Source organism: Taeniopygia guttata, chromosome 28 (genome assembly GCF_048771995.1).
Source record: "Taeniopygia guttata chromosome 28, bTaeGut7.mat, whole genome shotgun sequence".
Classification (NCBI taxonomy): Eukaryota; Metazoa; Chordata; class Aves; order Passeriformes; family Estrildidae; genus Taeniopygia; species Taeniopygia guttata.
The window spans coordinates 3,948,400-3,976,028 of record NC_133053.1 but is presented as its reverse complement, the minus strand read 5'-3'; the positions used below and the strand labels follow the sequence as shown (position 1 = coordinate 3,976,028).

The 27,629-nt window shown below is 56.8% G+C and overlaps 1 protein-coding gene across 3 annotated transcripts; it reads right to left on the bottom strand.

Annotated features, from left to right (window-relative positions):
* Positions 1-558: 558 nt before the first annotated feature.
* Positions 559-26,714, bottom strand: LINGO3 (leucine rich repeat and Ig domain containing 3). Of its 3 annotated transcripts, none has more exons than XM_030256668.4 (3): positions 25,155-26,714; positions 14,320-14,423; positions 559-4,283 (listed from the first exon to the last, which is right to left on the bottom strand). In XM_030256668.4, exon 3 carries the CDS (start codon positions 4,248-4,250, stop codon positions 2,436-2,438), a length of 1,815 nt encoding a protein of 604 aa, XP_030112528.3. In that variant the 5' UTR covers positions 4,251-4,283; positions 14,320-14,423; positions 25,155-26,714; the 3' UTR covers positions 559-2,435. The 3 variants fall into 3 exon arrangements, with proteins under 3 accessions (XP_030112528.3, XP_030112529.3, XP_072775469.1); XM_030256669.4 differs by lacking the exon at positions 25,155-26,714 and adding an exon at positions 24,216-24,324; XM_072919368.1 differs by lacking the exon at positions 14,320-14,423.
* Positions 26,715-27,629: the final 915 nt, after the last annotated feature.

Genomic DNA, 27,629 nt, shown 5'->3' with positions numbered 1-27,629 from the left:
GCACATGCCCAATTTTCCAGCCCCATCCAAAAATTTGGCTGCCTGTGTGTGCCTGCACACATCTGCGCTCTCTGGGGTGGATATGATTCCTTTTAACCCCCACAAATCCCAATTTTCCTGCCAGCACGACTCGAGGTGCTGCCTTTGCACCCTCCACTTTCGGCACATCCTTCTAAACACCGCATTAATAATTAATAATCGATTAATAGCAGCAGCAGTTTGTTAGCACACGTGCATTAATCATTTATTAGTTATTAATATGGACTTTGGTACCCTCGGGGAGGTGGTTTCACGTTGTTTATGTGGGGTTTGTGGGACTGATGGTGGGGATGGACTCAGGGGCTACAGATCCAGCAGAGCTCCAGGAAGGGGGAAAGGTCTAAAGGTCTGCTGGAATTCCAGGAGCTTCCCAGCTTGCAGCAGGTCTGGAGAGCTCCAAGGTGGGAATTCTGCTGCTTTCCAGCTCCTGCTCAGGCTTTGCCCACTGAGTTTGCCTTTTCTTATGAAGGCACATGGGGAAGAGACGGGGGAGAAAAACCCAAATGAGCCACAAAACTCCCTTTTTTTCCTTTTTTTTTTTTTTGTTTTTGTTTTGCTCACAAATACATCTCACATGCTTGTTACATAGAAAACTGTGCCAGGTCTGCACTGCCCTCTGCTCCCACTGTGAGGGTCCATGCCCGACCCCACTCCCACCCCACTCCCACCCCCTTCCCAAGGTTAAAAAAATGCCAGACACCGAACAGGACCCTGGTAGGACACGGCATGCACGGCTGGGGGCGAGGGGCACCAGGCATGCGGGGCCAGGGGGCAGCTGGAGCCACGGCAGGGATGGATGGATGGATGGAGGATGGATGGATGGATGGATGGATGGATGGATGGATGGATGGATGGATGGATGATGGATGGATGGATGGATGATGGATGGATGGATGGATGGATGGGTGGATGATGGATAGGGGGCACCCCGTGGCAGCAGAACAGGGTTGGGGGGATGTTCTGAGCAGCCACTTCTGCCCCACAAAGCTCCCAACCCCTCGGATGCTCCGGTGCCGCTCCGGGATGCCCATCAGGGAATGGGCAGCTGCCCCCTCCAGCTCCCAGCCTGACCATCACTGGCTGGAGAAGGGACATCCAGGTGGGGAATATCCCTGCAGGAATAGGGACAGAGGTGGGACCTGCAGCAACCCCAGGGTGCACATGGGAGGAGGAAGAGGAGGAGGAACCAATGAATTCCCTGGATCCTCCAGGTCACATCCAGGCTCTTCCATTCCAGCTTCATTCCTTCTCCCACACACAAAAATCCACGCCCTGAGGCCAAGCCAGGGCAAAGGCTGGGAAGGGGTGGGATGGCAAGGCAGGAACCACCCCTGTGGCAGCAGGAGCAGCCCCAGGGACATGGACCCGTGGTCCTCAGTGCCCACCGTGGAGGGTGCAGGATCTGGGATGGAGGTGTCAGCCAGGACATTCTCCTGGACTGCTTCTTCCCAGCTTTTCTCTCCTCTTCTTTCCTGGGCCGTAGGGCCTCCCTGCACAGGTTGAACCAGGTCCTGTTCTCCTGCAGATTCCGACTTTGCAACTCCAAGAAAATTAACCCAAAAGTGCCTTTTGAACCTGTAGGAATCCCAACCCCCCATCAGGTGGATGCAGAGACGGGGGGGCCTTGCATTGCCCTGGGGTTGCTTTTCCTGATTTTAATGATCTTGGCCTCATTTTGCCTTTTTTCCCCCTTTTTTTTCTTGCTGACACCTCCTCAGAGCCTGGCCCTGGAGGATTATTATTGCTTGTGCAGAAGCGTCCCCAGGCACCCACATTGGCAGATGCTGGATCTTAAATCCACGGATGAAAAGCTCTCAAGGCACATTTGTGCCCGGGAGTGGGGGGGGGTCTGTCTTTGCCAAGGGGCTGGGGTACCCCCCAGCCTGGCACAACCTCCCCAGTCCCGCATCACCCGGAAGACATTTCTCTTGGAAATTCATTAAAAAAAAAAAAAAAATTGGACCAAAACCCCCCACCACCAACAAAAAAAGAACCACAAACAACTACCAGGAAAGTTTTCTGAAGAGTCCCTTACAAAAAAAGGGAAAGGATGGTGGGAAAACAGGAAGCATTTTCTCCCAGGCCCAAACACTGCTGATCTTTTGGCTCAAGAAATGCATAGTTGGTAGCAAAAACCTCGCTACATCAGGAGCCCCTGGGACAGCCCCTGAGCCCTGAGGGCTCCCCACAGGGCTGAGACATCGGGGTCATCCCTCCCTGACCCTGAGGTCCCCACGCTTCTGACCCTGCTGGCTGTGGCACCTCTGTCTCCAGCCATGTCCCAGCATGGCAAAGTCACTCTGCCAGCTCCGAGACATGGCCAGTGCTCCCACAGCCCTCCCAGCCCCGCTCCCTGTGCCCAGGGCTGCAGAAAATGGTTCTCCTCTGGGAGAGGCTTAGATCATCTTCATGTTGAACTTCCTGGCCCCTCCTTGGCCGGTGGTGGTGGTGGGACCGTCCACCTTGCGGAAGGAATACTCCACAGAGAAGTTGTTCTTGTGCTGCCCCCGGCCGCGGCTCCAGACGAAGAGCAGGAGGAAGCAGAAGAGCACCACGCCCAGGAAGGTGATGCAGCCCATGGCCGTGGAGACCAGGATGGTCTTGAGGTCCAAGGTGAACTTCAAGAAGACCTGGGTGTTGTTGTGGAAGGTGTCGTTGAAGTCGCTGAGGTACAAAGTCCGGTTGGCGTGGTGGGCGCCGTCGGCCGGGCGCCCCTTGACCGTCAGCGTGGCGAAGTAGGTGTCGTTGCCACCGGCGTTGCTGGCGATGCAGATGTAGGTGCCGCTGTCCTGCACCTGGGCGAAGCGGATCTCCAGGGTGCCGCCAGGCAGCACCGTGGCCCGCCCCGTGCTGCGGGTGGTGATCATGCGGTGCTGGGGGGACACCCAGGCGATGGAGGGGTCGGGCTCCCCGTCGGCCCGGCACAGGAAGGACACGGACTGCCCCTCCCGCGCCGTCACGTGCTGCAGCTTCCGATCGCGGATCTTGGGCTTCTGGCAGGTGAAGTACTCGAAGAGCACCGAGTCCGGGAAGTCGCGCAGGGCGTTGCCCTGGATTTCGGGCGGCGAGGAGCACATGGGCTGCTGCCCGTCGAAGTTGAGCGTCTTCCGCCGCTGCAGGATCCAGAGGAGCCGGCAGTCGCAGGCCAGGGGGTTCCTGTCCACCCGCAGCGTCTCCAGCGTGTTGACCGAGTGGAAGGTGCTCTCCTCCAGCGTGGACAGGAAGTTGCTGGAGAGGTTGAGCAGCCGGATCTGTCTCAGGCCGGAGAAAGCCTGCGGCTCCACGGACACCAGGAGAGCGCCCACGATGTGGAGCTCCTGGAGCCGGATGAGGTCCTTAAAGGAGCCTCTCAGCACAGTGCTAATGGGGTTGTAGGACAGGTTGAGGTACCGCAGGTACACCAAGTTCCTCAAGGCAGCGGCGGGCACGGCTGTGATGTTGGTGTAGGTGATGGAGAGCGAGGTGAGGTTCAGGCCCTGGAAGCTGGTGGGGGACACCTCCTCCAGCAGTGGCCAGTTGTCGATCTCCAGCTGCAGGAGATTGTAGAGCTTCTTGAAGTTCTGGTCCTCCAGTGCAGAGATGCTGAGGTGCCGGAGCCGCAGCACCTCCAGGTTCTGGAGGTAGGACAGCGACTCGGCCGAGATGGAGGTCAGGTTGCACTTCTCAATGGTCAGCTGCTCCAGGCCCAGCAGCCCCGAGAAGGCGCGCTGGGAGATGTACACCAGGTCGTTGTCACCCACCTCCAGGCTCTTCAGGTTGCGCAGGTCCTGGAACATGTAGTCCAGCAGGATGACCAGCTTGTTCTCGCTGATGTCCAGCAGGGTCAGGTTGGTCAGCTTGGTGAAGACCCCCGGGGGGATGAGCTTGAGCTGGTTCCCCCGCAGCCGCAGGGTCTGCAGGTTGAACAGGTTGCTGAAGGCGCCGGGCTCCACATTGGAGATGATGTTCTCGCTGAAATCCAGCTCCTCCAGCAGCGGGTACGGGGCCAGGTCGCCGGGGTTCAGGCAGCGGATGCGGTTCTTGTTGAGCTCCAGGACGCGGGTCTCGGTGGGGATGCCCTCGGGGATGGCGGTGAGGCGCTTGCGGTGGCACAGCACCGAGCGCAGCTGCGGGGCGCACTCGCAGCGCGCGGGGCAGGCGCCCGCCCGCGGGGACAGCAGGAGCACGTGCAGGGCCAGCGCCGGGAGCCACCATGTCATTGTGTGGGGCATGGTCTAGGGGCTCACTGCTGTTCTGCCATGCGCCTGCGACAGGGAGAGAGCGGAGTCAGTGGGGCAAGGTCCTACCCGGCCCCCAGATCACCTGGCTGGGAGCTGAGACTGGGCACTGCTCCCCAAACCCGTGGGGCTGGTGAGGCCCCAGTCCCTCCAGGAAACCCTCTGGATCTCTTTCACCTATGGTGCAACCTGGGGATCTGCCCTGCGCAAAGCTGGGATAAACGAGCCTCACTCTCCATCAGAACAGGGAAACTGAGGCAGGGGGAGAGGTCTGTGAGAGAAGCCAGTTGTGCAGAGCCTCTGCTCCCACTGGCTCAGCCCTCCCTGTGCACCTGACAGTGCAGGCACGGGTGGAGGGGGTGGTGAGCACCCCAGGATAATGCACAGACTCACCAAGGGCAGGGCAGGAGCAATGACATGCTGGCAGAGACTTGTGGGATGACACAGGTGGGATGTCCCATTCCCTCTGCTCCTGGTGCGAGGTGTCATCCAGTGGCACAAATTATCCCCAGGCCCCTGGTTTGGAGGGGTCCTGTAGGACAGGGGACATTCGGTGCCACATGTAGGGCCTGGTCTCTGTCCCCGTCCCCTGTCCCATCCCTGTCCCTGTCCCTGTCCCTGTCCTGTCCCTGCCCCTGTCCCGCCCTCTGGGAGCAGAGCACAGATTAGGGCGGCCCCAGGCACAATCTTTGCCGAGGAGGGATGAACCCCGTGGCTCCGTGTCCCGGCTGCCCTCCTTTCTGCCCTCCTTTCCAGGGATTAGCACTTTGCTGCCGCTTTCCCTTTTCTTTGCTTCCCCTTTCCCACTCCCTGTCCCCATCCGTGCCCCAAATCTGCCAGGCTGCCTGGAAACACCACCGCAAACTCCTCAGCCGCCTTTCCTTAATGAAGCACGGTCATTAACCTAATTAAGTGGCAGAGTTGCTCGGTTGGGGAGCTGTGGGGTGTTTTTGAGCCTGGCAAGAGAATATTGGGGGTACCAAGAGCAGAGCCAGCCCCTCCAGCCACCCCTGGGGAGGTGCAGGGAGTGGCACTGACACCTCCAGCATGGGGGGCTTTGTCCCATCGCTCCCACAGCACTGGGACAAACTGGGGTGCAGACCCCCAGGGGTGGTTCCAGCCTTTCTGACCTCCAGGGAGCCCCAGCTGTGGCTCCAGGGAGCTCCTCTCACACTCCCTTCTGTCCCTTGGGGCACCCCAGGGACCCCAAACCTGTCTGTGGGAGCCCAGCAGGATGTGGGGTGAGGGAAGAGGATGATGTGACATCTGTGGCTGCTCCAGGCCATCAAGGCTGAGCAGTGCTCCACCTCAGTGCCACTGCAGGTCCTCAGTGCCTAAAGATCCCCAAAAGGCCCATCTTGAGGTGGCTGCTGCTTGGTTTAGGGGGTGACAGAAGAGTGATGGGGACCCCAGATCCCACAGAGAGGTGACACTGATGGAGCAGGGTCAGCAGCCCAGCATCTCCTGCTCCTCACACCCCCTGTGCTAATAAAGGACACCAAAGGCTGATGTCACCTCCCTCCTGTCCCCATGGGCTGGTGGCACATGGGCACAACCTCAGGGGGCTGTTATTGGCTCTGTGTGCTCAGGTCTGGGGGAAGGATGCAATCTCTATGATAATTTCCTGTCCTGATCCTGTTATCCCAGAGCAGCAATCTCTGGGATTAAACCCATTGCTCAAGTGCCATTTTGGGAGGATGGGAGATGATCTTCAAGGAGCGTTTGGACAGCGCTCTCAGGGCTGCTCAGGGTGGGGTTGTTGGGGTGTCTGGGCAGGGACAGGGGTTGGACTTGATGGTCCCTGAGGGTCCATTCCCCTCAGGATATCCCAGGCTTTTGTGACCTTTCACAGACGTGGGGATGTAGCACTGAGAGACAAATGGTGTCCTTGGCAGTGCTGGGCTTGGACTCGATGATCTTAGAGGGATTTGCACCCTCACCAATTCTATTCTGATTCTATGACACTTTTTTCTTCCATTCTCTGTGCATGTCTTAATTTTGTCACATTCTCCTTTTTCTTCCAAATCAAACCAAGAGGGAAGTGTCACCATTTCACACAACCACAGGATTAACAGCTGGGGGAGAGGGGGGTGGGCCCACCGACCCCACTGCTGCCCCTGCCCCTTTCTCCCCTCTCTCCAGCACTGCTCAGCTTCACTCCTTGCACCAAACCCCCTTTGGGGACTGGAGGTCCCCAAATGCCACCTGGACACTGGAGCTGCTTGGCAGGCCCTGTCTTCCAGGAGAGCCACTTTGTGAAGGCTCTGCCAGGCTGGTGGCCCCAGGAACCTGAGCTGGTTCAGGGGTGAGGTGGGGCAGCTCCTCTTGGTCCCCCTGGTTCTGGAGGCCCCACTCCTGCTCTGCCCTGGGGCTGCATGAGAAGGATGCCCCCAAGCACGACCTGCAAACCCACAGCACAAACCCCTCCTCATTTATTGAGACACTTTTCCATGCTATTCAGTGTCTCTACACTAAATAAAGGTACACCTTTAATGGTGCCCCCGTGCCCACCATCCCTCCCTGCCAGCCCTGGGAGGATCCAGCCCTTCCCCTCCCTGCCTGAGGCTCTGCCCCGTGTTCATTATGGATGAGCCTGGGGTAACCCAACTCCACTTCTGCTTCCTACTCTGGCCACCTGATCCTCTAAGCAAAGCTCCAGCCCCACTGGAATTGTTTTTCCCTGGCAGATGGAGAGCGGGAAGCACAGCCCTGGGCTCAGCTTCCCTCTCCAGAGCCAGAGCATCAGCCAGCCCTGCTGCCCCCAGCCCTGGGCTCAGTTTCCCAGTCCATCAGCCCGTCCTGGGCTCCCCTTCCCAGTCCATCAGCCAGCCCTGCTGCCCCCAGCCCCAGCCATGGGTGCTCCACTGACCCCACAGCAAACCCCACAGCAAACCCCACAGCTGGATGAGCCATTCCCTGCAAATCCAGGCAGAGCCGAGGTCAGGAGCAAGGCTGGCTCTGCCGGCCCCAGGACATCCCGCAGAGGAGCTGCACAGCCCCGTGTGCCCTGCAGGGACAGCCGGTCCCTCTCCGAGCCGGGCAGAGCTGGGCTCTTCATTAATAGCTCATTATGGTGATTGTGCAGCGCTCTCCGGGCTCTCCCGGCCCCTGGGGAGCCAGGGCAATTAAGATCCAGAGCAAGGCCTAGATAGAGGCTCTACTCCTCATTTAATTTGTTTTTAAAAATAACAAGCTTGCTGCATGCAGCGCTGGGGACAGCGCCAGCAAAGCCTGGGGCTGAGGGGCTGCGATAGGGGAAATAGAGCAGAGCAATTTTGGACAATTTGACAATTTTGTGAGCCCCTGGAGCCTTCCCTGCCTCATTTCCTACTTCCCCACCAAGATTTGCGACCACTGAGCTTGTTTTGTCCCAGCCACCAGCAGCACAGAGGAACTGCTGCTCTCCAGCCACCCTGGCTTGGGGCTCCCCAGGGAAGCCGTGGCTGCCTCTGGATCCCTGGAAGTGCCCAAGGCCAGGATGGACAGGGCTTGGAGCAGCCTGGGACAGTGGAAGGGGTGGAATCAGATGGTTTTTAAGGTCCCTTCCATCCCAAACCATTCTGGGATTCCATGACTCCTGCAGGTGGGATTTGGCTCCTTCTCTGCCCTTCAAACAGCTCCTGCTCCTCTGCCACAAGCTTGGCCCTGCCAGCTCCTCAAAGAGCAGCTGCTCCTCATTGGCCATTATTTCTCCCTTTTTGTGAATAAAGACCAAAAAATCAGCCCAGGTTGCCATTTCCAGGTTCCTCTGCTCAGACACGACATGAGCACAAACACCTCAGTCAGAGCAAGGTCTTGTTTTATCCTTCCCTTGACATGCAGGATGTAAAATGTTCCTGCTGAGCCCCTCTCGTTCCAGCACCCATTGCTGCTGCTCCAGACCCATGGTGGGGGCCAGGGGCAACCAGGGGATGCTGCTGCATTTTTCCAGGGATGCAGAGAACCCCAGGAGAGGATGGAGACCCCAAAGTAGGGAGGGAGCAGAAAGTGATGGTGGGATGCCCACCCTGAAAACATTAACAGGGGGGATAACCGCAGTGCTCTGTCACAGGGGCGTCAGGGAGCTGCCAGTGCCTTGTGCCAGTGTGTCCCAAACTTGGCAGGAGACAGGAGAGGGCTCCTACAAACAGCAGCAGCAGCCAAGTGCTGTTGGGAACACCCCGAGCGCTGCCCAGCCCTGCCTGGCAGCTGAGTGCCCCACGCCATCCTCGCTCCCTGGCTGCTGTCCCCAGCCTGGTTCTGTGCCAGGGAAGGCAATACCAACCACGCTGGGCTGTGCCAGCATCCTCACAGACACTGTCACCCTGCTCAGCCCCGGCCTGGGGTTGGGGCTGGGGTGGGATGGAGTGTCCAGGCACCCCGGCAGTGCTCCCCAGCTCACTGACAGCTTGCCAGGATCGCTGCTGGACTCCCCATCAGGGCAAGCCCCGTGTGCTTCCCTGTGCTGGGCTGTGACCTGGATGAGATCTCGATTGCCAGGAACAGGACTTGGCTGGATCAAGCAGGCTCCATGGGCTTGAACCTCCCCGAGTTGCTGGCAGGGGAGCAGAGGATGGGGCACTCGGGATGCTGATGCCAACAATTCCCTGGCTCCAAGCTCTGCCCGGGGGGAAGGGAAAACTGCAGCCAGAGCTGCCCCAGGACAGAGCTCCTCCAGACCTGAAAAAGAGCCCAGGCCCCAGTCCTGTGCCAAAGCCCTTCCAGACTCCTGCTTCTTCTTCCCTGCTGGAAAACCTCAGTTACACCTTCCAAAAGCACCCTTCCTCCTGAAATGGCAACAACATGAGGGTCCCTGGGGTCTGCTCCATGCTCAGCTTCACTGGTGCCACCACCCACGCTGATGGTGGCACCAGGGGCTGCTGGGGATCCCTGGGGGGTGCCTTGGCATCGTTCAGAGCTGGCAGAGCCCAGTTTGATGTGCAAATGTGAATTCAGGGAATTCAAATGTGTTTTCCCAGCTGTTGCTGCAGCTCACAGCAGAGCACAGTTCCCAGGGACACTGAAATGAGGACCAAAGGTGACCTGTGCCACCCTCCAAAAACAACCCAAAAGCTCCTGCAGCTTTATTTTAGCTCTTGTCTCGAGTCTGCAAAGTCAGTGGGTTTGGAGCCACACTGAGCTTGGCAAAAGCCCAGAAAAGACAGGGGGGCATGGGGAGGATGGAGGTGATGGGGAGGAGCTTCAGGAGCATCCCTCGGACCTTCTCTGGCTCCTGGTGTGACACCAGCAGGCTGCTCCCTCTGCACAGGGCAGCAGAAACATCCTGGCTTATGCTGGGGTGTGGAGGGGATTAAATCAGAGCTGAGACAGAAACAAAGAGGCAGAAGCTGGAGGGTCAGAGGAGGCCAGGGATGTGCCCAAGCCTCAGCTCTGGTGATCAGGCAATTAGCAAGCCAAGCATGAGAATAAATAATCCAGCTGAAACAGGGAGAGCAGGACAGAGCTGGCGGTAAGAAGGAAGGAAATCAATCACCAGACCTAATGGAGAATTATCCAGGAGAGAGAGTTATTCCTAATCCCATCAGGGGCTGGCTGGGAAACAAATTCTCCTGGCTCTGCAGCTCTCAGCACGCTTTTCTGGGTCAGGGCTGGGCTGGGCAGGGCTGCAGAGCAAAGGGACAACCAATGGCTCCAGGAATGGCTCCAGGGCATCTTCCCACCCCGCAGGACCTGGCGAACACCTTGAGGGTCCTCAGGCCAGCAGGTGGCCAAGTGGCCATCCCCAACAGCCCTGTGGTGTCTGTGCTCCTGCTGTCACCCTCGTGTCCCTCTCAAGCTGCTCAGGCAGCAGCAGATGTTGCTGGCACATCTGGGAACGGGGAGGGAGTGTGGAAGGAGCTGTCTGTGCAGGAGCCAGGCGGTGGCTGGGTCACCACAGAACGTCCCCGGCTGTGACTCCAGGGACAGCTCGAGAACATGAAAAGCTTCCACAGAAGGGAGTTATTTTGGTGAGTGGCAGCTGCTGCCTCTCACGAGGCTCCTCCTGCTCAGCAGCCCCAGGTCTTGGGGCGGCCAAGCCAGCGCTGGAGCAGCTCCCAGGGAGGCAGGATCCTTCCTTCCCAGCAAACTTGGTGTCTCCACGGTGTCTTCCCACCCCCAGCATCCCATCCCGAGTCCCCAGCAGCTGTGGCCACAGGACTCCCCACTCCTCTCCCACGTGGGAACTCCCAGCCCTCGCAAAGCCCAGAACTGAGGATTCCCTGACGAGCCACGGCACCAAGGAGACGACCCGAAAGGAGCCACAGCTTATTTTTAGAGACAACCTTATGATTCCCGAGCACGTGGCCCAGGCAACACTGCACAGACAGCCCCAGATTGGCCGCAATCTGCTTTTCTTCTTGACAGACATCATGTCTGAATCTCTATCTCCACAAGATGCTCCCAGGAGAGGAGACATTTAGAGACGACCACGACGTACAACATTTCTGAAAGGTCACTGCCTGCACCAGGCTGTGAGGAGCCGGAGCCACTCATCAGCAACAGGGGCTTTAGGGAGGTGTTTAATATTCCATGAGCATCTCTATTTCTCTACCAAAGTGGATAACTCTTCTAAAAGTAGGGGAGGGGGGCAGGGCAGGTGGGTGCTGGGGTCGTTTCCACCCAGGGTGGGTTGGCTGAACCACCAGTCAGAGCTGAACCTGGACTGCTGCTGGGAAATGGTGGCTGAGAGTGAACCTGACCCGGATCTCAACAGCCTCAGAACCTGCTGGACCAGAGCAGAGGCTGAGCTTGACTCCCCCTCTTCAGCTGCATCCCAGACCACCCAGCTGCCACCGAGCTGTTCCATGGATGCCACCAGGAACCCTGGAGCTGAACCCCACACAGTGGCTGTGGCCCCTGCATGGACAGCAGGGGCTCATTTTTTGAGGGTTCAAGTGAGAACTTTTAATTTGCAGAAGCCTGTTACCATCAGGGGCAGGATGAGGAGGGGCTGGGAGGCAGCTGCAGGGTGACTGCCCACGTCCCACGGCGCCAGGACTTCCTGGTGTTGTCCCATCCCAGTCTGTCACCAGGACTGGGTGCTGGCCACAGCCCCCATGGTGTCCTTGTCCCTGAGCACCGACCCAGCCAGCAGCAGGGTGACAGCCCAGGTCTAGGAGACTCCCACTGCCAACCCATCTTTGTCCTCTGCCACCAAAGCTGGGCTTTGCCAAGGTCCCATCCAAGCCCAAAGGCGCCCATCCAAACCAACCTGCGGCCAAGCTTGCCCAGTCTCAGGTCTCCCCAGCCTGGGAGTGGGCACAAGGAACCCAAACCCCTGGCAGTGGTCCTGGTAGGGTCCATGTGACATTTGTTGCTGCTGGAGGTACAAACCAGGAGCCCACAAGAGCCCCAGCAGCACAGATGTGACAGCCAGGCACAGAAAAAGCAGGGCCACACTCCTGGCAAGGGCTCCTGCCCCCACAGAGACACAAATACAGAGCATTCAATGAGAGAGGGGAATTTGCTCCTTCCCCTGCAGCTGCCTCCCCCTCCTGCCTCCCTCCTGAGCTCATCCCTCAGCTTCTGCACCGAAACACAGCCTGGGAGCAAACCGAGGGCTTCAGCCACCTGGGAGGGGACAGAGGGAATGTGCCAGAGCCTGGCCAGGCAGGACATCCCCAGGCACAGCACCGGGGCGTGGTGGGGACACCCCCAGAGGTGTCCCCTCCTGCTGGGGGGGACACATCACCCCCAGGGGCTCTGAGCAGCAGGGAGGACGTCAGACCTTGTCACAGGAAGGGACCCTGTGCCTTCCCTGCTCCAGCCCAGCAGCTCAGTAACAGAGGAGGTGCTGGGGAAGGATGAATGAGGGAAGAGGAAAGCAGAAGCTGTAATTAGGCACCTTTCAGAGCGCTGATGGATGATGCTGCTCTGGGGGCGTGCAGAGCGCTGGGATGCTGACTGCAGCCACCCCCAGTGCCAGCACTGGTGCCAGTATGGCCAGCAGCGCCCAGCAGAGCCCTGCCCTGCTGCTGGACAGTGATTCCTGGTGATTTCAGTGCCAGCTGCCTCCCACGGGCTTTGCCCCAGCACATGACCTCATTTGTCCAGCGGGCCCAGCCATGCCAGCCCTCGTTAGATCAGCTCGTTCATTAGGCTCAGCACTTCAGTAACGCTGGCCTGAGCCCTCGGAGGGGCTGGCACATAAATCACACCCTGATTGCTGGCACTGGCTGCCTGTGCTGGACCTCTGATGGCAAAATCTCCTCTAATCCGTCACCGGAGCTGTGGTGACACCGGTCAGGGCAGTCCCAGCCAGCCCTCCGAGCTCCTGGATAAAACAATGGCTCTTTGCAGCCTTGGCCCACAGGGAAGACCTTGCTCCTGAGGGCTCAGCCCCATGGGAGCCTTCATCCATGGCAGGGCTGCCCAGCAGGGCCAGCTGCCCTCAGGAGAGGCAGCCTGGAGTCCTGGCTGCTCCCAGCCAGTCTCTGCACCTCAGCAGGGTGATCCATCATTCCAGAGGCTTTAATCCAACTGGGCTGCTGGACATTGGGCAGAGGAGCAGACTGACAGGCCAGACTGATGGACAGCTGCCTGCTCCGAGGCCAGCAGGGACAGGCAGCCGTGGCTGGGAATCAGCCTGGTCCCAGCAGGACTGCTCAGCTCTGCAGAACCCAGCTCTGCAGGGGAAAGGGGCAGAGCTGGAGCCCCCAGTCTGCTGGAAACCCTGCTGGAATTCCAGCCAGGAGCAGCACGGAGTGACAGCTTTCCCTCCCCCTCCCAGCTCTGCTCAGACAGTCCCGGGCTGAGAGCATTTTTTAAGACCTGTCTACAGCTGCTGCTTCATTGGAGATTTTATTGCCATCCCAATTATGATCATGGGAGCAGTGAGAGCAAAATGCCACTACAGGGGTGAAACGCTCCTGACATCCCAATCCATCCCTGCCATGCCGGACCAACCCCTGAAATAACCCCGGAGAGGGGAGGGGGACAGGGGGATTCACCCCAGATCCCGCCTGGCCTCGCTGCCCAGATTCCAGAGGGGCCCAGCAGAGCCCAGGGGGGTCCAGCTGTGCCACCCCAAAACCCCCCGGGCTGGAGGATGTGGCAGCAGTGACATTTGGAGTGAGACACGCTGGCGTCAGTCCCCAGATCTGTGGCTGGGGGGCATCAGCTGGGGCTGGAACAGCAGGAGAACAGCTCCTTTCCCATGTGCAGCCCCAAGAGGATCCCAAAAAGCAGAAATATCCACAGGGGAAGGGACAGGGGACGGCAGGGCCATGTGGCTTCACTCCCTGTCTGGCATCTGGGCAGCAGAGCAGGGGCAAAGCCTCCAGAGCTCCCTTCTGAGCGGATGAGCTCCCAAATCCCAGGAAATCCATCCAAACCCCAAAGCACAGCTGCACATGGATCCTGGCACGGCCAAGCTGAGGGCCCAGCAGTGTCCAAGGCTGGGGTCCCACTGCTGCCTGCTGTGGCATTCTCATTCTCTGGACACAGAGACATAATTCTGTCTCTCAGGAGAAGCACAGAGAGAAGAAGAGAGAACAATCTTTATCTCTGCTCCTTTTTTTTCCCCGTGTGGAATGTGGTGTGGAGATTTTTTTACCTGAAGTGATTGCTGGATTGGATTCTGGTGAAGGTTGTTTGGGTTCAGTGACCAATGGGATCCATCTGTGTCTTAGACTCTCAGCAGAGAGTAATGAGTTTAAGTTAGGTAAGTAAGAAGTAACTATGTAGAATAGGATAGTATATCTTTAAATAGTATATTAATGTAATATAGTATAGTTTTAATAAAGTTTAAAAATTGAAATAGTTTTATATATTTATTTAAAATAAATATCCCTCAGTCTCCTGATCTGGAGCCAGACATCATCATTTCTGCTTGCTGCATTTTATTACTACAGCCTGCCAGCAACCCTGAGCAAGTGCCTGAGCTCAGCAGCCCAGAGCTTCACAGCACAGCTCTGCCCAAGTGACTTCTGGCTCGTTCTGGGTGGTGACAACAGGCTGGAGATCTCCCAGCTGCTCCATGGGACCCATGTCCAGCAGGGCTGGCCACGAGGTTAAAATGAGCTGGATTTTGAGTGCCCCAGTGCACAAGCCCCAGTCCCACCGGAGCCCGGGGAGTTCTCACCGTTCTGCACGTCCAGGGCTGCTCCGACATTGGGATCTGCTGAGGCATTGGAGCCTGGGAATGTTCAGATGGAGACGTGTCCAGCACAGGCAGCCTGGGCTCCTCTGCACAGAAAGCACAAGGAGAGCACTGTCAGGCACCTTCCCCCAGTGGCTGCCACAGAAATCCCAATTAAACTCCTCCAAAGTCCAGGGATGCACTTCCCAGAGAGAGGGAGATCCTCAGTGCTGCTCCAGCCAGATGTGTGACCTGACCATTGCAACTTGACTGGTTTTATCTATAAATATATAAATATTATATTTTTATTTCTATATGTATAAAATATTTTATATGTAAAAGAAATATAGATTATGTATTTATATATAATATATAATATACATTTATATTCATATATAATTTTATAGATAAACATTACACATCTATATCTTATAATACACATTTAATATATATTATATATAATACAATGTATTATATATCATATACTATATTACATAATATAGAGTATATTATATACTATTATAATATAATAGTATATCTTATAATAATATAATATAATATAATATAATATAATATAATATAATATAATATAATATAATATAATATAATATAATATAATATAATATAATATAATATAATATAATATAATATAATATAATATAATATAATATAATATAATATAATATAATGTGTTATTTATATATTTAAAAATATAAATATTATATATTTATATTTTATATAAATATAAAATTCTGTCACACTTTCTACCCTGCAGGATCCTCTCCCCACCAGGAGAGTGTCCGAGCCCAGCCCTGCCGTGGGTAGCCCTGGGTGGAGCAGGGATTACACGGCACTGCCCGTGGGGAATCATGTGCAGGGGCTACAGGGGGGCACTGAACCCACCCAGTGGGTGCCCACTGCCCAGGAGGCCTCGAATCGGGGGAGATTTCACCCAAACCTGGCAGCAGAAGTGCCACTGGCCGGACCCCCAGCCCCGTGTCCACCCCCTGGGCATTTTGGGGACCTGGGGGTCGGGAGATGCTCCCAGCCCTGCTGCAGCAGATGCTGAACAAATGATTCGCTGTGGTTTTACCTAATTGCTTTGAGCTCTCTGGATCAAGTTCAATTTGCCTGTTGCAAAGAAAAAGGGAATTTAAATAGCTCCTTTTGTGTGGAAATCCTGCTGAACAGCCCTCAGACGTCCCCGGCTGGGTCTGGAGCACACCCACGCAGAGACGCGGCTGCTGCTCCGGACCTCACTCAGGTCTGGGAGCTGCGGTTTGGGCCGGCAGCAGAGGGGTTAACTCCTGCTGGGACAGCCTTGGGGAGCCTCAGGCAGAGGAGCTTTGGGATTTGCTGGGGAACGGCTCCGGGGGGCACAGGGATCGCACCCCGGCACATCCCCGAGCCAAGAATGCCGGGGAGATGGAGCTCTCCATCCCCGCCTGCTCCTGCTAAACACAGCGGTGTCCACAGGCTCCTGTGGCTGGGTAAATCCTCCCTTTTGGGCTTCCTGGAGAACTGTCAGTGCCCAGCTTCTGGAAAAGCTAAAATTCCGCCTTGAATTCAGCACGACCCTAAAATCAGAGAGATTCCCTTCAAACCTGCAGGTTTGGGCTCAGCTGTGCAGGGACAGTGCTGAGGGTTCAGTGCAGGACTTCCACCAGTGCCTGGCAATCCCAGCTCATTCCCTGCTCCACATCTTCCCTTCCTGCTCTGCCTCAGGGACCCAAACTTCTCCCTGCAACAGCAGGAACCCACAGCTCCAGATCCCAGCGGGTCCCTTCTAACTCAGGATGTTCTGGGATTTGATCATTCCATGGATCCCAGGACACATGGTAACACCCCAGATCCTGTCAGTGTCACACAGCCCTGGTATCCAGGAGCATTAAGCCAGAGACTTTTGCTCATTAGTGTAATTAATGTCAGATTTCCCAGCCAGCTGAGCTTCCAGCTGACCTTTAGTTATTGAAATATCAACAACAAAAATGACACATTTCCACGGGGAGGTGTCACAGGCTGCTCATTTGAAATCTTCTCTCAGTGACAGGCCCCCAAAGAGTTTCTTTCTGCAAAAGTAAATGGGAAGATTTGGAAAATGCTCAAGGAAGGAGGAAGAATTCAGCTCCACAGCAGCACAACAGGGACACAGCATCTCCCAGCTTTAGGGACACAGCCAGAAATGACCCCAGGGAGAGAAATGGAAGGAGAAATGAGGCAGAACTGTAAAAATGAAACAGAGAACAAAAGATCTGTTTCTTAGGAGTCTTGGGAATGTCACTGAGGTGGAGACAGCAGAGCCAGGACTGAGGCAGCAGGGCCAGGTCCCCAGGCCATGGAGTGATCCCTGAACGAGGACAGCTCTGCCCAGCACAAAGTCAGGGGCAGCAGCTGCCTGAGCCAGAGAGAACCTCAGGGCATGGAAAGAAACCCCAAAAACCCAGCAGCAATGTCTGATGCTGGCTGAGCCTGACCCAACAGATCACAGCCCCATTTGTCACTGCAACAGCAACAACCTGGACCCGACTTTCCAGAGGTTTCCAGATGTTGGTGCAGGCTGAGCAAGGCAAGGGAAGGCGGCGGTGCCGAATTGCTTTGCCACAAGGCTGGTGCTTGATGTAAAAGTGACCCTGAAGGTAAGAGGTAAGACCCTGAAATTTGTTTTCCCTCAGGAAATGATGCCTCAGGTTTGAGCTTTTCTATGTTTCAGCTTCTGTGCTGCTTTAGTGGGTGGGTCTGGGCTTCATATTAGGTGGTGGTGAGCTGTCTGCACAGAGCAGGGAGACAAAACGATTCCTTCTCCAGCTGGGGACCAAGGACAAGTGATCCAAATCTCAGCCCAAGAGCACAAACAACGTGGAATGAAGAGAGAAAAACAAGCAGGATGGGACTGCCTGGGCTGGAGCTGGAATTGGACAATGAACTCCAATGTGCAAATGGAGCAGAACTGATAAAAGTGAGAGATCCCGTGAGCAGTTGTGCATTTTGTGACCATTTTGGTTCATCTTGGGTGTAGCCCTGGCTGGGCTGGAGGGTCCAACCCCACAATAACTCCTGGAATGACTTCCAGAGCACTGGACATGGCTGGCAGGGATGTTGGCATCACCCACTGCACTTCCCTGGGAGCAGCCCAAGGCTCCTATTCCTCATCAGGCCCAGGAGTAAGGACTAATGAAGGCAGGATTATTTTTCCCCACTCCATCAGTCACACGTGGTTAATATTCCTGCTTATAGAAAAAGGTCACAGTTTCTCTCTCATTTATGTCACTCCACCTTTCATTTGCAGTTGCAGGGTTCTGCTCCTTTTCCATCCCTAATTAGTGTTCCATTACAGGGTCCCTGCCCCAGCCCCTCACCAGGCACAAGTCCTGGGCCACGCTGCCTCTGCTGGGTCTCCCTGTGGAAAACTGACCCAAGAACGGCCCTTTTTTCCTCTGGCAGCACAGAGGGAACCAGATGGACTTTCCTTCAAATGAGATTTAAATGGAAAAACACAAACTAGCTCCTTGTGCCAATATTGAAGGGTTGGTGTCCAGCTGTCCTGAGCACGGGGAAGGTCAGCCCAGGTGACCCTCTGGAAAAAGAGGCCAAAAGCATCAAACACCCTCATGGTTTGCTCCTCTGGCTGCACCACTGAGAAGAGGTTGGAAATGATTCCTTGAACTCTTCTGATGCCTTGTGAAGGCTGAGCTAGAACAGGGACTGGACAGAGTTAAAGAATAAAGCAGGGATTTATTAAAAGGCCTCAATGGATCCACCTTGGGCAGCACAAGAGCCCAGCCAGGGCTGCAACCAGGTGAAACCAAAATGGTCACAAAATGCACAACTGCTCACGGGGTCTCTCACTTTTAGAAGTTCTGCTCCATTTGCACATTGGAGTTCACTATCCAATTCCAGCTCCAGCCCAGGCAGTCCCATCCTTGTTTTTCTCTCTTCATTCCACGTTGTTTGTGCTCTTGGGCTGAGATTTGGATCATTTGTCCTCGGTCCCCAGCTGGAGAAGGAATTGTTTTGTCTCCCTGCTCTGTGCAGAGAGCTCACCATCCCCTCATGCAGCCCAGACCCACACACTAAAGCAGCACAGAACCTGAAAAATGTAAAAGCTCAAACCTGAGGCTTCAGAAGATGGAAAAGAGCCTTCCCAAGGCTGCCTGAATCCCCCTCAGTCCCTGCTCCATCCCCACTGGCGGCACCTGGCCCGGCAGCTTGGGGTGCTCAGGGAGGCTGATCCCACAGAGCCATCAACACCCTGCTGGCTACTTCAGTCTACAGACAAACCCCCTCATCCTGCACTGAAACAGCAGCCAAACTGAGAGGAAAAGCAGCCAAGGCCTTGGTGGAGCTTTCTGCAGATGTCAAGGATGGGAAGTGAGTCGGAGATCAGGCACAGCCCCGCTGCAGGTCACTGCTCCTGCTCCTTCTTCCCTCCCATGCCTGCTGGGATTTGCTGGGTGAAACAGCCAGGATGTCCCACACTCCCAGCCCTGAAACCACTGCAGGGACACAGGAGTGATCCAACAGCCAGGAGTTGGGAAAAATCCACCCCAAACACGTGGACTGAAAACCTTTAAACGCTTTAAAGCGTTTAAACTGAGGACACTGCAGGGACACAACTGGTGAGCAGCACTGGCAGCAATGAGCCATGGAGTGCCCAGGTGTGCTGATCCCTGAGGGAACAGAGGGCACACAGGAGCAATGAGGGGGATAAAAGGATGGGCTGAAGAACAAGAAGGGCAGATGCTTGCAGCCCCCTGAAGTGATGTGATTTTATTCTGTATGGGTTGAACATTTCTGAAATTGTCTGATGATCCTCTGCGTATCGTGGCTGTCTCAATCACAACATGTGCTGTGACACTTCACCACCTGCCTGGCAGGAGCAGGACTGTCCCCAGCACCCAAACTCCCCCCAGTTCCCTGGGAACGTCAGGGTCCTGTGCCATGACAGGGACAGTGCTTGGGCTCAAATACACCGAGGGAAGGACAATATTTGGTTTAAATTTTTCCTCAATTCCCTTCCCACTGAATATTTTCTCCTTTCCAAGAACTTCCTTTATTTCTCCCTCTAGCAACAGTATCTGGGAGAAACAATGAATTTTTAATAGGAGGGGGCGGTGGGAAGAGGCAGACCCTGAGGCAAGAGGAGAAAACATTGATCTGTTAAATCACCCCCATCAGCAGGAAACCACATTTAAGGGAGAGGGAGCCACACGAGGACCACACAGCTGGGTCGTGGTCCCCCTTTTCTCTGAACCCAGTGGATGCTGTACAAGTCCCAGCCAGGGTGAATCCTGCTCAGAGGAGCTCTCCCAGCCACTCCACACACCCCTGGCCTTGGCTGATGTGCGGCTGGGGGTGCAGGACCCCCAGGCAGCCCCTTGCACAGGGAGGAGAACCAGAGTTCTTCCACCTTCCCTGGCAGGGTGGGCAGGCCCTGGCACAGGGTGCTGAGAGCAGCTGTGGCTGTCCCTGGATCCCTGGCAGTGCCCAAGGCCAGGCTGGACAGGGCTTGGAGCAGCCTGGGTTGGTGGAAGGTGTCCCTGCCATGGCTGGATGGGCTTTAAGGTCCCTCCCAACTCAAATCATTGGGGATTGCACAATCCCAAAGGTGAAGTGTGCCCACCTCCCACTCCCCACTCTGCTCTGCAGGGCCAGGGCTCATCCCCACGGGGCTGAGGATGCCCAGCTCCCCTCCCTCGGTGCCTGGCCCTGGCTCCCCACCACAGCCTGAGCCTAAATATAGTCCCTGGTTCTCTTTTCTTGTAGACACAACCGGTGCTCTGAGTCAAAGTCCTTTCCCATGAACTCACTGTTGCTTAATAAAGCACAAACCCTCGGAGACCTTGATGCTGAGATCTGTCATTTTAATTCCCAGTAACACTTGTTCCTCTCCACCCCAGTATGTGGCCGCTGCTATTTTGGTTGGCACAGCGGGAGCTGAACAAGGAGCCCCAGCGCTCCAGATCTGAGCTGGGCAGAGCTGGGACAGCTTTGAAAACCAAACCCTCCTGATGGATGGGGCTGCAAGCTGCAGCTGAGCTTGTGGTGGCATGAAAAATTCAGGGGGAGGAAGGCAGGGAAGCAAGGGAAGAGCTGGGCTGAGGCAGAGGAAGGAGGAGGGCACGCTCGGAGACGGATCCTGCCTCTGCTCCCGGGGTGCCCATGTGGATGCCAAGGCACCACAGCAGCCTGGGGATCACAGCCCAGACCCTCTGTGCTTTGTTTTCAACCCATCCCTGGTTAAGCTGTTTCTGTTTGCCCAAATTCTCCATCCCAATCTCTGCTGTTTGGTTGTTTTGGGGTGAATTTGGTGCTGTCCCCAGCACGCCCATTTTACACAGAAAAGAGGGAATGGCAGCTGCCACCCAGCCTGGGGAGGGCTCTGCTCTCCCACCACCAGGGCCATTTCCCCACTGTGCCCCCCCTGTCCTGCCCAGCCTCAGCCCCTACCTCTGACACCCCACAGACCTGGGGCACCCACGGGGCTCCAGCTCCAGCCCCAAACACCACGGCTCAAATGGGATCCGAAGGAGATTCCAGCACATTCCATTGCCAATGGCTGAGCAAGGCTCTGTCCCACTCCTGTATCCTTGGTCCCAAAACCCCTGAGCCAAACCTCGTGGAAGCAGCTGCTTTGTCCTTCAAGGTAAACCCTAAAAAAACTTCAAACAGAAGGTTTGTCAGCTGAGGGTGCCCAAAGCCCATTCAATTTCCCTTCCACAGCCACTGTGGCTCTCAGCAGCATTTCCAAGCGTTCTCGCACGATTTATTGCTTTTCATCTCCTCTCTCATCTCTGTTCTGATCATTTCTGCCCTCGCCTGTTTGTTTTGGGGCTTTTCCAGGAGTCCCAGAGCGGCCCTTTGGGCTCAGGCAGCACCTCCTACCCTCCCTGCAGCCCCACGGGGCAGAGACACCCTGCAGGATGCTCCCTCTGCCTGCTCAGATGATCCCACCACTGCTGCACAGCCACACGCAGGCAGCAGGAGTTTGGCTGCCTGAGGGTCTGTGCCACCCTCCAAAGCTCCACACCACAACCCCGTACAGCCAGGGAAACTGAGGCACGGCACGCACACTGAAGGCTTTTGGAGCCTTGTGGTGAATCAGTGCCACTGGGGACAAGCCCAGGGGTGGCCTCACTTGGCTCCCACTTCCCTTCCCTCGGGGCTGTGCCTTTGGGGGCGTGGGGAGATGTTGCTGGTGCCAGGAGTCCCACCGGGCTGCCCACGGGAATCGCCGCTGCCCACGCCGGGCCATGTGCTTCACATTCCCAGTGTTATCCCTGGGGCTTCCAACATCCCATCCCATCCCATCCCATCCCATCCCATCCCATCCCATCCCATCCCATCCCATCCCATCCCATCCCATCCCATCCCATCCCATCCCATCCCATCCCATCCCATCCCATCCCAGGGATGTGAACGCAGCAGCAACACAGCTCCGAGCTGCCGGAGCAGCCCAGCTCCTCCTGCCTTATGGCAGCTCCGGCTCCTCACCGAGAGAAGAGGAGCCACCTGCTCCCTGGGGGAAGCAGGAGTGATCCAACAGCCAAAAATCCATCCTAACAGGAGTGATCCAACAGCCAGGAGTTGGGAAAAATCCATCCCAAACGCATGGACTGAAAACATTTAACACTGAGTGCGGCCAGCGCCGAGTCCGTCTGCACCACCGGGCTGTGAGTCCAGAGTTTAATTCGGGCCCAGGAGGGAAGAGCAGGGATTAGGTTTGGGCCTTGGAGCCAGGGAAGAGTTCTCTGGTGAGGCAGGATTAGCTCAGCTAATAAAAGCAGACATTCCTGAGCTCTAAACACTACAAAACAGGAAAAAAGCCCCTGGCCCTGCTATCTTCAGCCAGGGATCAGCAGAAGCGCATCCCCCCCGAAAGGCTGAGCCTGGCAGGAAAGGCTGAGCCTGGGACATGTCCCAGCCCTGCCCAGCACAGCCACATCCCACCCTCAGCATCGATGCCCTGGATGGGTGAAACACAACCCAGCCCCTGTTCCTCCTGTCCTCCTGCTCCCTCCTCCAACAGGGCAGAATAAAAGCAAAACTGATTTTTAAGCTGCTTTGCCTCCTGCTCCCTGTCCTCGGGACGCTCCTCCAGCTGTTTTGGAGGATGGGCATTGGAGAGCATCTTCCCCCAAGATCAGCACACAACCCAAGTGCTTTGGGAAAGGCTGCAGACACCCGAGTGGGGTTTTTGCAATGTGGAAACTGTCAGAAATCTTGGGTGGACCAAAAATCACCTCTCCAAGCTGCTCTGGCCAAAACCCAGCTGGCTCCACCTGTCCTCCAGCAGCCAGAGGCAGCAGCTCCACTGCCTCCCCTCCACGAGTGCCACAGAACCACGGGTGATAAAAACATCAGCACAAAACTAAACCAGATCACCCCAGGCTGCCCAGCTGGACCCCCACTCATTTTCAATTATTCTCCCATTTAAGGGATGTGCAGCACGTTCTCTGCCATGCCCCAGGGTGCCAGGATTTTATCCCATCTCCATCCTGCAAGGGATGATGGAGCTTTGGGGTGCAGAGAACCCCAAGGGCCTCGCATTTCCCAAAGGGTTATTGCAGGGTTCAACACCTGCATTTGGGATTTTAACCCACACACGACCACATCACTGCTGGGCAACTCTGCTCTTGGAAGGCTTTTTGGTTTTAATGCCTCGTGTTTTGATGGAGAGGATTGTAGGATCTCTCCCTGCCTGGATGAGGCTTTTCCCACCCCTGCATTGGGGCTGGCGCTGGGTTTTGGGGTCTCCATCCTGCAGGCTGCACATCCCCAGGCAGGGTGAGGGTGCATGAGAGACCATCCACAAAACCAAGCAGCAGCCAGGAGCTCTGCTAGGCCCGGGCTGGTGTTCCCCAGGCCACCAGACATTCCCAATGCCGCTCTGGCTCAGTGCTCCTCACTCCCAAGGGCTGGGGTCGTGCTCTGGGTGCTGCCAGGCTGAGGAGCCCGGCACGGCTCCACTCTCCATCTATTTCACAGGCACTCTGCCTTCTCCTGCCATCCCCTCCCTTCCTGGTTGCTCTTTTCTCCTTCCCAAAAACCTCATTTCAGGGTAGGAACAGAAAAAGCAGCTGCTCCTCTGCAACCGCTGCCTGTGCGAACGTGGGAATTGGAGCACCTTTTGTCAGGTTTTAGCTCAAATCCACTTTGCAAGTGGATTAAGGAACTGGCACAAAAGTACTCTGGATGGAGAGTGGGAAGAGGAAAAAGCTGCTATTCCAGCACGGCAATAGGAGCCAGGAATGCTGCGCTTGCTGCCTGCTCCATTTCTCCGAGAAACACAACCCGGTAACATCCGCGGCTAAACCAACCCTCGGAATTTTCGGCAGGAGAATCCGCCTAAAATCCGGGATGCTCGGGGAAGAGGCAGGAAGGGCCCTGGGGTGGCGAGGAGCGCGGACCTGCAGCGCCGGGGGGAAACACGAGCGGGAGGAGAAGGGAAAAGCTTTCCCGACGCCCGGCGATGCTCGGACCCGCTGGGCTGTGCCGGGGAACGGGGCTGCGAGCGGCGGCCCCAGCCCTAACGGGGCCGGGGGGGACTGCGGGTACCGGACCCCCGGGAGCGCCGGGGGATGGAGCGGAGCAAGGGCGGGATGGACCCGGCGCCGAGGCGACACCGCCGCCACCCCCGGGGCGACCCTGCCCGGGGGCACCGGCGCCGCCCGCCGTGCGGAGCCCCCTCCCCGGGCACAGCGGGGGCTGCGGAGGGGCCTGGCGGTGGGCACAGCCAGGGAGGGATGGAGGGAGGGATGGAGGGAGGGATGGAGGAGGGATGGAGGAGGGATGGAGGGAGGCTGCGTGTCCCCAGGGGCGGCGGGGGCTCGGCGGCCGCCCCCCGGCGCCACGTGTGCGGCTCGGCACGACCCTCCCCGGCCCCGGGACCCCGCACTCACCGCTCGGCGGCCGCGCCGGGGCTGCCCACGGTGCGGCGGCGGTGCGGGCAGAGCCGCAGCCCCGGGGGCGGCGCGGCGGCGGCTCCGGCCGGACCCCGGCCCGGCCCCGGCCCGTCCCCGGGGGCGGCGCGGCGGCGGCAGCGCCTCTCCAGCCGCGCCGGGGCCGTGCTCGGAGCCGCCCCCCGCGCCCCCCGCCCGGCCGGGGGAGGGACGGGGCCGGGGGCGATGCGCGGCCCCGGGCGGAGAACGGGCACAGCCCCGGAGCAGCGCGGGGAAGGGCACGGGGGTCTCCTCCCCGCGCAGCCGTGAGCAAAGGGGAAGGGTTCCTCCAGGCAGCCTGGGGTGTTCGAGCCTCGGAGTGCCCTTCCTGAGGTCCCCGACCCCGTGCCAGCACCGTGGGGTACCCCCGAGCATCCTGCCTGGGGTACACAACCTCATGGCAGCACCGTGGGGTACCCCCAAGCACCGTGCCTGGGCTCGCCCAGCCCCACTCCGCACACCTGGGTACCCCCACACCGCCCTGCCTGGGCTTCCTCCACCCACAGGTACCCACCTGCCACCCTGCCTGGGGTCCTCAGCCCCATAGCAGCACCCCCAGATACCCTCCCACCCCATCCCCGTGACAGCCTGCTTGCATCCCTCTGCCCAGCGTCCCCTGCCTGCCCCAGGGCAGGGTCTGGGGGCCACCTCACCCTGAGCTGCCCTCTGCACTGGAGGCGGAGGTGGAGGTGGTTGTGGATGAACACAGCCATTTCCCCTCCATCCCACGTGAAGTTGGGGCAATCGGGGCACAAACAGAGCCGTGACCCCAGGAATGAGCGCAGCCCCCACACTGAGCTCCACTGTCCCTTGCAGCAGTGCCAGGGAGATGCCAGGCTCACGGGACAATGACCTGGAGCCCCCCACAGCATCCCCATCCCCCATGGGGACAGCACTCACCATTGCTATTCCTCCTTGGAGTTCTCCTCTTCGCTCCTGCCGAAGCCTCCTGAGCTGTGGTGATTTGGTTAATTGGGCTTTGAGGATGGCAGAGGCCAATTCCCTCCTTGGCTCTGACTTCCAGGGTGGAATTGTTGCTCCTCTCCGCTCATCACGGGTCAGTCCAGGCTGGCCTTAGCCTTGCTGGTCCCTGGCCTCAGGGGCTGTGGGCAGCTGATGCAGAGCGTCCTGTGCCCTTGATGTGCTGTGTGCCAGCTGACCAAGCACCACCTGAGCCATTCGGTGACATTTGCTGCGTCTGACAGCGCTTTTCAAGCAGGGTTTGGCAGCATCTTCTTCACTTTACAGCTGAGGAAACTGAGGGCAGAGCTCAGGGGGAAGGAACGGGGCTCAGCACTGAGCACCAGGCGGGTCCAATGCTGTGGTTTCACCTGGACTGGCTCTGTTGTGCAGGATTTTGTCAGGAGAAATGCCAACAGCTCTCCCAGCCTTGTCAGTTCCACTCCCAACTCCCATCCCTTGCTGCAGCCCAGCGCTTCTGCTGATGGAGGTTCCTGGTGCCTCCTGCTGCTCGCTTGCTCTGGGATGTGGATTTATAATTTCATTGCAGGCACACGCAGCTCGGGCTTTCCCATTTGAGCTTCATCCCCAGCCTCAGCCCTGGATCTGCGGTTAAAACCAGGAGGTTTATGTGGCTGGGAAGGAATTTCATTGCTGTTTTAAACAATATCAACTTATCTCCTCAGGAAAAGATGAAAAATCGAGGCATGAAAATTGTGGCCGGTTTAGTTGGGGATGGATTTTTAAGAGGCCGGCGTGGGGGGAGGGTGTGCCGGAGCAATCCACGTCTCATTTCCATTCCCCAGGATGGAAGGTGATTCTGGCTAATTTGAACACAATCATTAAGCTGCTGTATCAAAAGCACAAAGTCAATTAAGCAGCGTCCCCCCCCTGCCCTGGCCCCTCAGGCTGTGCTGTTTTAATCAAGGATGGGGGAAATTGCTGCTGCTCCCACACAGCTCCCGATCCTGGTGCTGGGAGCTGATTTTGCCTGGTGGAAGATCTCTCCTGCCTGCTGGCAGGGGTTAGAGGTGATTTTGGGGGAGCAGACTGCTGACAAATGCACTGGGGGAGCCCCAAGTTGGAGCGGGCTGCTTTGTCCCCTCCCCGAGCATCTCACCAGAAATTCAAATTATTTCTGTCTTACTGTGCCCCCTTCATGGCATTATTTTATTCTGGGGGAAACCAAGGCACAAACTTGGATAAAGGAGCAGGCAGTTCGTGGTTCAAGCCTGGGCTGTAGGTTTTGGCTCAGCCCTGCTCCCCCTCTGGGCTCTCTCCCCCACCCATTAACTCCAGTGCCTTTCTGGCATCATTTTGGGCTTTGAGGAAGGAACAGGACGAAGCTGTGGAGGAAAAGCACCGGGCTGAGGTGACCAGTTCTGCTTCCCCAAGCCAGAGTCCAGCACAGGACATTGCAGAATCCCATGGGGCCCTTGGTCTTGTGCTCCAATTAATTCAAATTGGCTTCAATATGAGCATAAATCCAAAGGGATCTTAGGCCAGGAGCCAGGGGCAGGATTGGGAGGAGTTCCCTGCCAGGGGCTGTGGCATTTGGGGTGCTGAGATGGGACCCAGACCCCACCTTAGGGAGCTTTACCCCCATCTGTCACCTCTGTCCCAAGAGCCTGGCCCTAAACAAAGACAGCAGCCCCACAAATGAGAATGGGGACCCATAAACCACCAAAAACCTCCAAAATCTTGCTGAGCATCGGGATTGGAATGAATGGGGCCAGCTGGGAACACAAATATCATGGAATCATATAATCATCATAGTGGGAAGAGACTTTCAAGACCACCCAGTCCAACTGTGCCCCAGTTTGGGGGGACACACAGAAGTGGCAGGACCCTGGGGCTGCCCCTGCTCCGGGGAGGGTCCCTGCCTTGGAGATGCTCTTCCAAGTGACCCAGCTCTGGGAGTGTCTTGACAAGTTTTGCTGCTTTCTGGGGCATTTTCACACAGACTCAGCAAAATGATTTAGGGAAAAAAAAAAAAAAAAAAGAAGTGTGAGAGAAATAAAAAAATCACAGCTGCTCTGGCACACGCTCAAAATCCCAAAGAGTTTTTGAGTAAAACGTGCCAAGGGGAGAAAAATAATTCCAACAAAGTGAGAAGTAATGTCCTTTTTGCCCTCAGTTTTCCCTCTGTGGTGAAGGGAAGGATCTTTCCCTGCTGATCCCAGGATCCAGAGCCTCTCCCTGCCTGCAGGTCCCTGCCAGCCCCTCCTGCCTGGTCCCCTGCCAGCCCGAATGCAGCATTCCAGCACTGCCAGCTCCAGTGACAGCCCAAGAGGTTTTTGTCCCCATTCAGGATGCAGCAGTGGGAGCCTCGTGCTGACAGCAGGCTCCTGGTGCCCATTAATTCTGCCTAATGGGAACCTCGATGGGCTCCTCGAAGGAGCCAGCTGGCTGCTC

Bases quoted from the DNA above. Each gene is read 5' to 3' on its own strand.
- LINGO3 (XM_030256668.4), bottom strand. From the start codon at position 4,250: ATGCCCCACACAATGACATGGTGGCTCCCGGCGCTGGCCCTGCACGTG.